The 12,363-nt window shown below is 44.6% G+C and overlaps 1 protein-coding gene across 10 annotated transcripts in view; it reads right to left on the reverse strand.

The window, feature by feature from the left end:
• Nucleotides 1-707: 707 nt before the first annotated feature.
• Nucleotides 708-12,363, reverse strand: part of kcnma1a (potassium large conductance calcium-activated channel, subfamily M, alpha member 1a) — a 106,638-nt gene continuing 94,982 nt past the window's right edge. For 6 of the 10 annotated variants that reach the window (XM_061285439.1, XM_061285437.1, XM_061285445.1 and 3 more), the window contains 6 exons: nucleotides 10,689-10,802; nucleotides 7,953-8,083; nucleotides 6,793-6,987; nucleotides 6,497-6,615; nucleotides 6,165-6,389; nucleotides 708-3,623 (listed from right to left, as the gene is read on the reverse strand). In XM_061285439.1, the coding sequence (XP_061141423.1) occupies nucleotides 3,602-3,623; nucleotides 6,165-6,389; nucleotides 6,497-6,615; nucleotides 6,793-6,987; nucleotides 7,953-8,083; nucleotides 10,689-10,802 (806 nt within the window). In that variant the 3' untranslated portion in view covers nucleotides 708-3,601. Of the gene's footprint in view, nucleotides 3,624-4,559; nucleotides 4,589-6,164; nucleotides 6,390-6,496; nucleotides 6,616-6,792; nucleotides 6,988-7,952; nucleotides 8,084-10,688; nucleotides 10,803-12,363 lie in introns of all 10 variants that reach the window. The other 4 variants (XM_061285443.1, XM_061285441.1, XM_061285444.1 and 1 more) reach the window with 1 other exon arrangement.

A 12,363-nucleotide genomic window follows, 5' to 3' on the forward strand; every position in this document is an offset into this window, starting at 1 on the left:
GTCGTCCTCCCTGCAGCTTGGGGCTTGGCGGTGGAAGCCGATGGATGATATTTTACATTTAACACTCAAGGTCAGACAGTGCAATCTATCAGCACCTGTCATTTAAGGGGAGTCAGTGTGAAGCTGCGCACTGACATTTCTCTGACCTTTATAAACACATACCACACCGGCATAGGAATTCATAATCCTCTGGACATAGTTCTCATTATTATATACGGTTATTACGAAGGCCATCACGTGATGAAACGTTAGCTTCAACGTGGGTAGGGGCGAGGTATGTCAGAAAAGTTTCAGGAGTGGTGTCACAAGAGATATATATATTTCCAACCCATTTTTCTCCTTCAATGAAATTCTTTTCCACATGCTTTTCGATACAAAGTCAAAGGTCAAGTTGATGGCATTCCTCCGTCTTGCCAGAGGGCCACACAAAAAAATACTGCGACTTACTTCTTTGAATAGAGCTGACACGCTTCAACGCATTTGGTCACAACGCCGGTTCCTGGCCGATAAGAGCATTGCCATGCAGGAGCAAGCTCCAGTCTCCTCTGACGTGGATCTGTGTGAACAGGTTCAAGAGGGTGGACAACATTGCTTTGATGGAGATGCCCAAACTTCCATTTAGCATTTAAAACAGATCATTTGTGACAGGTGTTTCTCCATCTTATATTTGAAACTGGTAGTGAAAGAACAGAAAAGTCAGTTTTTTTTTTTCCGGTTTAGAACACAAATACATCCATTTTAATTTGAGAAAAATACAAAAAGAAACCATGTACAATCTATGTACAAACATTTTGTACAAGACAGTATAATTATCAGCAGATTATATTTGACAGAGTCAGGTAGATCAACTCAGCACCATCAAAATAATCCATCATGTCTAGACCACATCCAAAACAAATAGACTGCTTTGTCAAACTCCCGATTTGCTGCGGTGGACGGCGACGACGACGACGTGATGCCTGAAATCCTTCTTTAAATGATGAAAAGAACGACGACAACAACAAAAAAAAAATGCAAACTTCAATGCATTACTTAAGACTTGAGACCCAACTCCAGTCTCTGTATGTGTGATATATTAGAGCTAGTACAACTCCCAGCAAATAAGTTCATCTAACCATTCCTTTACAGCAAAAATAGATCAACTCATGAAGTGCAATGTACAGTCAGTCACATGACGATGGCTTAAGTGGACAACGTGTGCATCGTTCAGTCATCTGTACTCTAATCCCAACGAAATACGCCTAATGCCACTTGTCGCGAATAGTTGGGCTTGACCCGGGCCCTCCTCTTGACCTTTGAGCGCTGCCTGGCACTGCACCGGCATAGAGGCGCAGATGATTCGGATGTTCTCCACACCGGTGCAAGACAACAACGTCACAGTGAAAAATGAACGGAAAGCGAGCTTGTGTCCCTGAATGACTGAAGGATGCTCATCTACAACGCTTCATGGCACTTCAAAAACAAACAGAAAAAGAAACCACAGAGCAGACGCCTGACAAGGAGACGCGTTGGGAAAATAAAAAGCCTCACAATCAACAAAAAATCAGACAAATATTGCATTCATCGGTGGAGTCATGTTCAATTCGGTTTGCAGCGTAAAGCGTGTGATATTGTGATTATATTTAAGAACCTCAGAAGAAAAGAAAAACATCTGTAAACAAAAAGACGCCCAAAATGGAATGTTAACGCTGTGTGAAGACGGACGGGGGTCATAAAAGGCAGGAAAATTAAGCATGTTCTCTCAGATTGGTGCTAGCTTGCCATCTTGATTCCATGTTGCTGCTATGATCAAATAGGAATCCAATTTCGGAATATTCTCTTTTCTTTTTTTTTTGTTCTCTGCGAAATCTATTTGCTACAAGTGTGACGACGATGTGATCACAGTTCAAAGTTCACTTCAGGACAATGCGCATGAGGCTTCAGTATAGTTGCACCACAGCCAATAGACGGACATTAAAGCTTTTCCTGGCGTGCTTTTTAGCTCCGATAAAAGAAACGAGCGTCTATACCGTATAAGTAGATGGGCTTGAATTTACACAAACACCGACAGCACAATATCATGTTCTTCTCCACGTACGACTTGGTTTACAGCCTATAGACGAGAGACGCGGCAACAATTTCTCTCTTTCTTTTAAATTGTAATTTGTCAAATCAACCGAAGAAATGAACACAAAATAAACATACACAGGCACACGCACGAAAAACAACCGACGTGGTCACACTTTGCAATAGTGTGCACTTTCTTTCGTCTCGGGACCTAATTTAGGTCAAACGCAGTCGGAGGAAGCGACGCTATCATCTATTATTGTTATTAGTCTTGTAGATATACATTTAGATCCGTTACTCTTAAACCATTTGTTCAGTCCGCGTGTTTGTAGCTAAGGGTGCTTATTCGTCCGCTTCGGTTTCAGCTTGTGCAGGGGCGAGCTGCCAGGCTGAAGATGGCGTCGTTAGCCAGTTAAAAAAATACTCTTTTGATAAAAGCATAGATGTCGGGCGGGGCGGAAAGCAATGCGATGTAATCGTCTAGCTTTTTTGCCTCTATTGTGAAGGCCGTACGTTTTGGGAAATGGGAAAACCACGAGCCGTTGCATCTCCGCCCAACCAGGTTTGAGCTTTTCCTTGAGCAGCCCAGCGCAAAGCAGCTACACTCCTGAGAGTGTTTTTTGATTTCATCGAAGCATCTGGGATTGGCGACGGAGAACATCCGAGCGCCGCCGTGCCAACCCCGTGCCAGGCAGTCTCGAGTAGGTCAGAGGAGGACCCGGTTGGCGCCCACCTTTACGCGATACGTGGCAATTCTTTTTTTTAAATGTATTTTTTGTGATCCCGAAAGCTGCTGCTGCTGCTGCTGCTTTTGTTGCTCAAACGTGGTGGGGTCACGGTTGGGATGCAACGTCGACCTTCCGAGGCTACTTGGCTGTTTCTTCATTCAGACGACCCTCCGGATGAAATGATTTGCATGATAGCCCCCTTCGTAGTCACAGTTCCTCGTTAACGTCACCGTGTTGTCGTTTCTTCCTTTTTTTTTTTAGTGCAAATAGAACAGAAGTACACAAGATGGAGAACCGTGAGCCCGGCTGGCTGGAAGAGTCGCATCCGGTGGGATCTTTGGGGCAATGACGCGAGCCTCGTCCTCCGGTCACCCTTAGTCAACTATTGCAAAGCGTTACAGGAAGTACTTTTTCTCCTTCTCTCCCTCTCTTGTTCGCTCTCGTCGACTCTTCAAATAATAATTCCCAAAAAGTGCTAGGGGGGAGGTGGGGGTCTGTACAATGCCTTATTTGATTGTCATTATGTACATCTCTATTGATACATCAATAAATAAAACAAAGTCCAAAGAGCATGGAAGTAACATTAAAGGTATACACATAGCAGGGCCAGTTTGGTTCCCTGTCCAGTTCTTATTGTCCTCGTCATCATGACTCCAAGACGTCCGCTGAGCGGGCCAGCCAAAACGTTAAAAGCGGTTCAGCATTCGTCTTCGACTTCTCGGATGGGGGGAATTAGACTACTTGTGGATTTGTACTGGTTGACTTGGTTGGCCATGTGAGTGCTCATGGGCTTGATCTGAATGTTCCGCGGGTAGGCGTTGTCCGGTTCATCTGTAAACCATTTCTTTTCTAGAGACAAGGACAAACGAAGGCGACACAGACACAGAGAGACCAGAGGTCAGTCGGAAGAAGAATCACGTTGCATCAATGCAAACAGCCTCAGTTGAAGGGATGGGTATTGTGGTCAGCATCAAAATCGGGACAACTAGAAGATAGAACCAGAAATAGGACTGAACCAGCCTGATCACTTGAACTCTTTCTGATCTAGAACACCATTTGTGTGCGTGTCCACGTGCGGCGATTCATCTGTGTGGGCTTCACGTAGGCCGCCAGGTTTTTGCAGCCCATTTGATGTGGGGCAAAATGTCTGCCGTCTCCTCACTTTGGACTTGTCGCCTCAAAGCAGCACATCAGGTGTGCTGCTTTAGGAGGAGAGGGACTCGTACGACTCACATCTCCTCCAATTTCAGATCGGTCACGCCTCCTACTTTCTCAGTGTGACCAAAGCTGGTCGCAACCCCCCAAAAAAGTAAGTCCCACGGCTGTTTTAGGAGGATTCGAATCAACGTGACCTACATGCGTCATTGGCCCAAATGGCGCTACAAGTCGACTGCGAGCAACAGATGCGCAAACACACGGCCCTTTGCTAAACATCTTCAAGTGGAACGGGAATGATAAGAGGGGAGCGATAGATGGCACAACAAAGCCACGATAGCAGGGAGCGTTCGTACGTAGACCAACCAAAGTTTGTCAACGTCATGCATTGCAGAGATGGGCTTGGGTGGTGAGGATGAGGAGGAGGAGCGGGAGGAGCGGGAGGAGGAAGGCGCGGCAGCAGTGTTTGCTTTCAAGCAAAACTGAAAGTGAGGCATGTATCCAAGTGAAGGTCGTCAATAAAAGCAAAGGCCCCGCCCGCCCGCATCATAACGACGTCCGCAGAGGACGGACGCGGTTATGATCCAACGTCAAGGTTGCCAAGTCATGCAGAATGGTTAACTTGCGTACCTGGGCCCATTCTATTCATCCTTGTTGCACTTCAGAGAGAGAGGCGAGCAAGCTACGGTAAGTGAGTGAATATTTACAGTCTACACAGCAAATACACAAGGGACAGATCATACACGCTCACTTTAAGGGCTTAGCAGAGTTTAGGAATGAGTACAATTACGTTTACAATGCAGCTGATTTATCTGCATGCTTTTCATAACTGTATCTCAGTTGTACAATGATACTTTAACTTACTAGAGATACCAGGGCCACACTAAATAGAAAAGAGAAAAAAAAAATCATAAGATTACTTTTATCGGAAGGGGAACAAACAGAAACCACCATTTGAAATTTGATTATTTTATTCTTGTAAGACTCTGATTTTAAAATAGCTATAATAATAATAATAATAATGAAAGGTACATGAATTTGTAAAAATATGTCCATGTTTTATGATCTTTTTATGTTAAAATTATGAGTTAATTCCCAAAAATGTGGCAATATTTTATCTAGGATTTTTAAAAATATTTTATTCTAAAAACAAAAAAGCACCTTTTTGATGAAATGAATAAATGATTATGTAAAGCTTTATTCTTTTGAGAGTTCCATATTTTTGTTTTACTCAAAAATTCAAAGATTCCCCTTACTCTAAAAAAGAAGAATTCTATTATTGTATTATTTATTATTGAGATCTTTCTTTCAATGTGGCCCTGAATGTAATTTAATGGCAACAGTCGGCTTATCTCGTATAACAAAACAGGAAGTGCCTGCTAACATGCAGTGAAGCACCTTGAACAACAAATGTCAAACACAGCTCATGAGCGATGACATTTATCTACTTGTGTTATTAAATTTGCACAAAAATTCGGCAAGAAAACAGGCAGGTGATATTATGTAGTCCCCGCGAAGTAATAACTGTCCGGGCACAGTGAGGAATCCTGGTAAATGACAATTTTTTTATACTTATACAACAAAGTGGCATGTTAAAAATGTTTTGGTGTCTCGTAATAATTTTTTTTAAAGATTCTACCGGTCCATGAGTGTCGCAGCATGGTTAGTGTTGGACTGGAGAGCTTTCACGTTATTAGATATGTCTTTGATAGAAACTACATAAGAAACATGGATTGATCAGTGATTCTCAAAGCTCTCTCTCGTTCTCCAGGAAAGACTTACTGAAATAAACAAAAAGTGCAAGTTTTCTAACATGTCGCTCGTTTGACCATGGATCCAGTCTCCACTTTTCAAATCATCCCCAAATTTAGACTGGACCATAAACTTCGCAGGGAGTACAATGCCTCATAAAAAAAATTAGAATTGTCTTATGATTACTACTGAATAGTCACAAAAAGGACAAGACAACAAAACAACAGGTCCACCACTATTGACAACCATCAACGTGAGTGTAGTTTTAGGCTACTTTCCAACCGGGGTGACACAAACAACGATAAATTTGTGACTTCATGTCATGTTCTGACGACACAGTGGATATGACGATGGCAGAAAAGCATAAGCAAGGAAGCAGAACACAACAAGCAAGCAAACTCACAACACACAAACACACCAAATAAATCACACATATAAAAGGTTGAGCTTGCATGCATTGGACGTTCTGTGAAGGGCACGTACTTTTGTTTGTCGCGAGCTTCCCGGGTTTTACTGCTGCGGTTCTGCCGGTTGGAGGCTGTGACGGAGTGAACGGACGAGCTCTTCTTGCTGGAGGAATGAGAGGAGTGGGACGAGTGGGACAAGCTGGTTCGGGACTGGCCCGCGTTGTGGTCGAACTGCATGAGGCAGAAGATCAAGTCTGTGGGCACCAGCTCAAACTCGTACGGTGGGTTGGTGATCACATATCTGCACACACACGACAGGAATGTTAGGATCACGCCTAAATAAATGGCCGCCGACGGGTTGGGCCTTCAGGCCTGGCAATGACATCATATTGAAATGTTACATTTTACCGTTTTGTACACTGGCTTGGTATACTTAGATGAGCGTCTCTCAATCTGTAGATTCCAAAACACAGCATGTTGTACGTTTTGAGTGCTTTGCAGAACAAATCCCCATAGCAGCCACCGTCCTGGTGAGAACACACAAAGGCACGTTAGAATGCTCACAACATGGTGTCGAAAAGCGTTCCGCATCCACCAGAAGCTGCTGGTGTTCACACGGGATTAAGAACGGCGACTAGCGGAGGGAGGCGTGGAAATGCACGCTGCCGGCAAAATGTGTCATCTCCGCTTAAACAAGCTCTTACCCCCAAGTCAGCGAAGGGCCCGTCGTAGAGGGCGAGCTGGGCCACGCGACACCTGTCTCTGTTGGCCAGCGTCTGCGGCGTGCTGTAGCCTCCACGCAGAGCGTTCTCCTCGGCGAGGAGGGCCTCCAGCTCTGGCGTGGCTCCTCCGGTGACCAGAGTCCTGATCAGTGTGAGGATGTTGTCGTTGAAATAAGTCTGGGGAGAAGACGGAGGAGGTGAGATACTTTCAGTTGCGATGGGATATTGAGCGGCCGTTCGGGGACACTCCCGAAGTTCAGTGACGGTAAATATTTGTGTGAAGAACACCCGCCATTTGGAATTTTCAGTATTCGACATCTGCAATCATGAAGGTAAAAAAAAGACCCTCCATCACGCTCGTGCAGGATGTATTGTGATTTAGGGCTAGCTCCACTCTGCCTTCACAAACATGGGACATGACTGACTGCCCTCTGCGGGCGTCAGCGTCTCCTGTCCGTCAAGCCGATCACGTGGCGCTTTTGGCGGCGCGCGAAGACAGTCGGTGTCAGTCGGCAGGGGAAGCCGAGAGTGGCAGCTCCTCTCGGCGGGCCCCTGACAGGCCTGCGGAGCCTCATGATGGATGAGCACTGTCCATTAGCCGCCTTCACCTCTGACCGCCGCCACGCTACAGCTGATGCCCACTCGCGCAGCTTCTCTAACCCCTCGCTCACTAAGCGAGCCACTGGAATGAAGCCATCACGACACCGAGTGGAAAAACACACTTGGCCAAGAGTGGGGGAAAAAAAAAAAACGAGGTGTTGAAGGTTATATTTTCTCCCCGCTTGCCTCTTCTTTTTTTTCCCCCCCTGATCTTTGATGGGGTGGTGGCATTGTCAGGAGATGAAAGAACGTTGGCGAGGCCTGTTAAAGCGGAGCTGGTGTCAGTGCCATTACGCTAACATTCCGTACTTGCTTCATTAAAAGACTCTAAGTTGAATTGAGACGACTTCAAGTGAGGAGCCCTGCCAACTATCTGGCTTTGATGTCAGGGAAGCTGGCAGATGTGTCGGATCAATGTACCAGCTCCGGCTTCTTGGTGCAGTCGCTGAAACGTGAAGCTCCAATAGCGCTCCCCAAACAGAAAATTGTGAATTCCCCCAAAGAGGTTATACATAGATACGATGGTGTGGATTCCTACTCACAGCGCTCATCAGGGAGTCGAGGACGCTGATGGCGAAGGCGGTACCGCAAGCAAAGGGCTGAGTGAGGTACAGCTCGGTGTCGGGGTCGTCGTCGTCGTCTTGGTCCAGAAACTGAACGTTTGAGTCGTTGACTGGGAGGACGCAAAAGTAGCAGAGTTAGCTGCAACGTGCAGTGAAGACATGAAGACAACTTTTTAGCTGGCCTCTTCGAAATCAAAATGGACACCACATGAATTCTTTTAAGCAGAACCATGTGCTGTGTCCCAGCTCATCCATCAAGGAATAAAGCAATTATGATAAAGTTGCCGTTTCATTTAAATACAGTAAAATAATGTATGTGTGATTTTACAATTTATGTCAAATTAAGTTGTCACACATACAGTATCATTATGAGTATACTGTAATTTCACTCACTGATGCAATTATCAATCAATGTATGAATGGTGAACCTTTGAAAATAATCTACACAATATCTCATGCAGGAAATTAATTTCAAAAATCAAGATGTGACATATTGCCTGGTGTCATAACCATTGTAGAAGTCCACTGTTAAGTGATATTAGGATTTAAAGCAAACACACAAAATACATTTATTGTAAGGATAAAATGGAAAAACAACATCACTGCCAATAAATCCTGATGACATTTTTTCTTTTACACGAGACTTCAACAATGGCCTTCGAAACGTCCAAAATCCATGCACACCAAATGTCATGCTAGTTTTCTCGAGTTGATAGATGCTCTCTCACATCATCCATCACTCCTCACACATTTACCTGAACCCTGAAAATGAATGTTGTCATCACACTTTTGATAACAATAACAACAACAATTGTAGTTTTCTCCCCAGTACAGTGGTTCAATACCTGCAATGAGTGAAGACTCTAAAAACAAGCATCACACTAGAGCTAAGGAAGACAGTTTGAGCTTTGTTTGCGTTTTATTTTGAAATCTGATTTTGTTGCAGGCTCCCTGAGTGCTGGGGATGTCAGTCAAAGAGAGAAGAGGCTGATGCAAACAGGCCAAAGACGTGAATTGGGGGGGGTTGGACGTGTGAGCGTAGGAGGAGGAGAAGGAGGGATGAGAGGTGTTGCTATGAAAACAGCCACAAGGACAGAGTGAACATGATCAAAGGTCTTAGCGAACACAACTGGAGGGCGGGATGAGGAAAAAAAAAAAACAAAAGCAAAAAAAAATCATTAAAAAGAAAGGGCGCCGAACAAGACAGTCAATTTCAAGAAGAAGGAAGAATAAGAATGTGTTCAAAGTGAAGCCATGGGAGCAGCGTGGGCCTTGACTGCAGCCAGATAAATCAGGACAAGCTGATGAGGCGACGGATGGACGGGCGGGCGAACGGGCGGGCCGACGGCTAGCGGAGGACAAAGGCTCATCTTACCCAGCTCTGTTATCATTTGTATGTTGGTCCCGCTTTTTTTTTCCTGACTGAGTGAAAGCGATGGCAGCGCTTTGCCCGGCTTATCTAATGGCGACGAGGCAGTGCAGAGAGGGGAGAGATGGCGTCGTTATTGAATCCAAACACTTTGCACAAGAGCGAATAAAAGACATCTCACTGGCTCCCTCCCATCCCAATATAGAGCAGCTTGGAGTTGAAGTACCAAAAGGGCGCAACAAGAGGAACTGGATAGTCCAAGTGTACCTAATAAAGTGTCTTTTCCTGTCAACTCTCCAATTGAAGAATAGCTCCGAGCTTTCCCTGCTTTATTTCCTGCTACCTTTCACCGCATGAGAGCGTCTAGCGGGGGCCGTGCTGACGCGGGTAGAATGGCGCTCACGTGTGCGGTCAAGCTCTCTGCGGGTAATGGCCGACCCGGTTACAAGTAACATTAGCTACAGCTCCTTTTTCTTGCTGGCCTTCTCTTAGCTTGCGCTCATGCTCCATTGCTCCCTAATTGGGTCAGGGGAGACAGAGCAAGCAGTCTCTGGTGCTTCCCAGGACCCCTCGGAGATCTGAAAGTTTCATGAGTCCCCAGCACCGTTGGGAATACAGCCACTGCCATTGTTATTAATAAATGGAGCCATTTTGCAACCAAGGCAGTTTTCACCCCCTTTTCGCTCTCTTTTCTACCCCCTCTTTCCATTCCCTCCCGTCAGGCTGAGTTGCTCTTGTGCATTAGTGGACAAATTGCAGAGGATGTGGTGGCGGTCCTTTAAAAAAAAAAAAAATCACTCACGGTAGAGTTAGTCCGTGCTGTTAAATTAGCACTGCAAGAGTTAACAGTTGACACGTCCACACGTTGGTGTTAAATGAAGCAAACGCCAACACACAAGTGAACCAAAATTCCATTTGATCGTGAGTTGGAACTTTTGGGAGCGGGATGATATTTCATAGAAGGGAAAAATGTGATGACGACAATAGAACGGGAAGTGGGACGGAAGAAAGTGAAAACACGTGTCGCTTCAAATCAATATGTATTAAAGGTATTCAAATTGCACGGTCAGCGGCGGGTAGTTAGAAGAGACTCACTCTGTGTTTATAATTTGACTCTAATGCAGTCAAGCAGCAACATGTGTTTGCCAATCATTTTTTCACGTCACAGTCCAATGAGAAACATGGGAGGCCAAATCTTCATGCTTTCATTTTCATCTAAAACACAATGTCAATATCGTTCGCTGTGTTTCACATAAAAAGAAGAAACTCACAAAAATTGGCTTTCACGCTTTTTGTTGGACAGTGACAATGATTTGTTGGCATTTGCACTGGAGGTGACGTTTTACCTAATTCTGTGATGATGGGGATGTTGGAGCCGGTGGTGACGGAAGCCTGACGCACAAAGCCATGTACTGGACTGCTGTCTGGAGATGACCTGTCCATTCCAGGAGGCGTGAAACCTGCACATCATTCAAAGAGGTCAGTGAAGAACCATCAATCTGGACTTTTTCATTGCAGTTTCATTGTTTAATTCTACAGTCCGAAACCTCTCAGCAACATAGCCTTTAAAATTGTGACTTAATGGCGTGACATGACACCATTTTCTATGAAAAAAAAAGTTTGAAAGGTCAACTAACATCATGTCAACTTTGAAGGTACCACTGTAGAGCAAACACGGTAAAACATAGATGAGTGCATGTCAGCTAAGCATAAAGTTGTTTGGCATTTTTCAAACTTCACAATGACAAGGAAGATGACAGCAGCCTAATAAAAATAAAAAATAAAAAAAAGTGCAGCAGTATGGATGTGGTGCTTTTAAGGGTCAGCTAGGACATATTTAGCATTCATGGCCCTCCATCAGCAGCCCAGCATCAATTTTACATGTCGCTCATTTTGTAACAATAAAAGTTGGCGGAGTGGATAGCAGAAAACCTTTTATGGAAAAGAGCGTGGATGGCGACAGCAAGTGACAGCCACGCAAATGCGCTTGACTTGACATTTTTGCTTTGCCTCAAAGTGACAAGTAAACACCTTAAATTGGTAATGCGAGATGCATAATGCATCAGCCGTGTTTTGACATCCATCATTTAGTGCTGACTACAGCGAAAATGCCACCAACCAGGAAGTATACAATACATTCAGGTCACCGTTTTATCACTGTGTGCGTCTTCCCTGACAAGACACTCAATGAGACACACAAAAGAGAAAAGAGCCACCTAGCCCATCGGCGGTGCGGCACCGCTAATCATAAATCTTCTTACTCTAATTATCGCACTTGGATTGACATTCTAAGTCATCAGGTTGACTTTTGTCCGTGAAGGACAAAAGGATGATGTTATCACTTTTCTGGACTCAACTTTTATTCCCTCTTTCCCGTCGGTTTGTAGACTATGCAGCTGTTGACTACCGCAGCGAGTCAGTGAGAGAAAAAGACAACAGCCTGACGCTGCTGCTGCTGCTGCTAATGCTGTTACAAACCTCTTCGACACGTGAGATGGTGAAGATGACTTCTATCTCGTGCAGTATCTGTCATAGAAAAGATCATACGCCATGCATTGCCACTAAAGTTGCACGAAGGCAACAAGCCACCCGTTACCTTTGAAACAGAATCCGGCAAAGCGGCAACAACGTGGGATGACATCAGTGACCATGCAAAATACTTCACCATTTTGTTGCATCTTGAGATAAAAGCGGGTGTGTTTGTCCGGAAGGACACCCGATGTAAAAATAAATCCAAAAATCCACAAGTCACTTCTTCACCGTGAGTAGTTCTGTTGAATGTCTAAATGTGTTGCTGCATCATTTTTGTTCAATATCATTTGCTCATAAGCATGGGCCACCATACAGTGCTCACTGCTTGCAACACACTGTCAGAACCTCAAATCATGTTTTTGTATCAACACACCACTGCACTCTTCTCAAAATGACACATCACTCCAAAATTTGAGGATTTTGTGCCAGAGATGTCCAAAACGTGCTTTCAACACCAAAAGTTAGAGGATCGAGTCTCTGGTGTGAAAC

The sequence above is a fragment of the Syngnathus typhle genome, linkage group LG8, assembly GCF_033458585.1.
Source record: "Syngnathus typhle isolate RoL2023-S1 ecotype Sweden linkage group LG8, RoL_Styp_1.0, whole genome shotgun sequence".
In the NCBI taxonomy this organism is placed as follows: Eukaryota; Metazoa; Chordata; class Actinopteri; order Syngnathiformes; family Syngnathidae; genus Syngnathus; species Syngnathus typhle.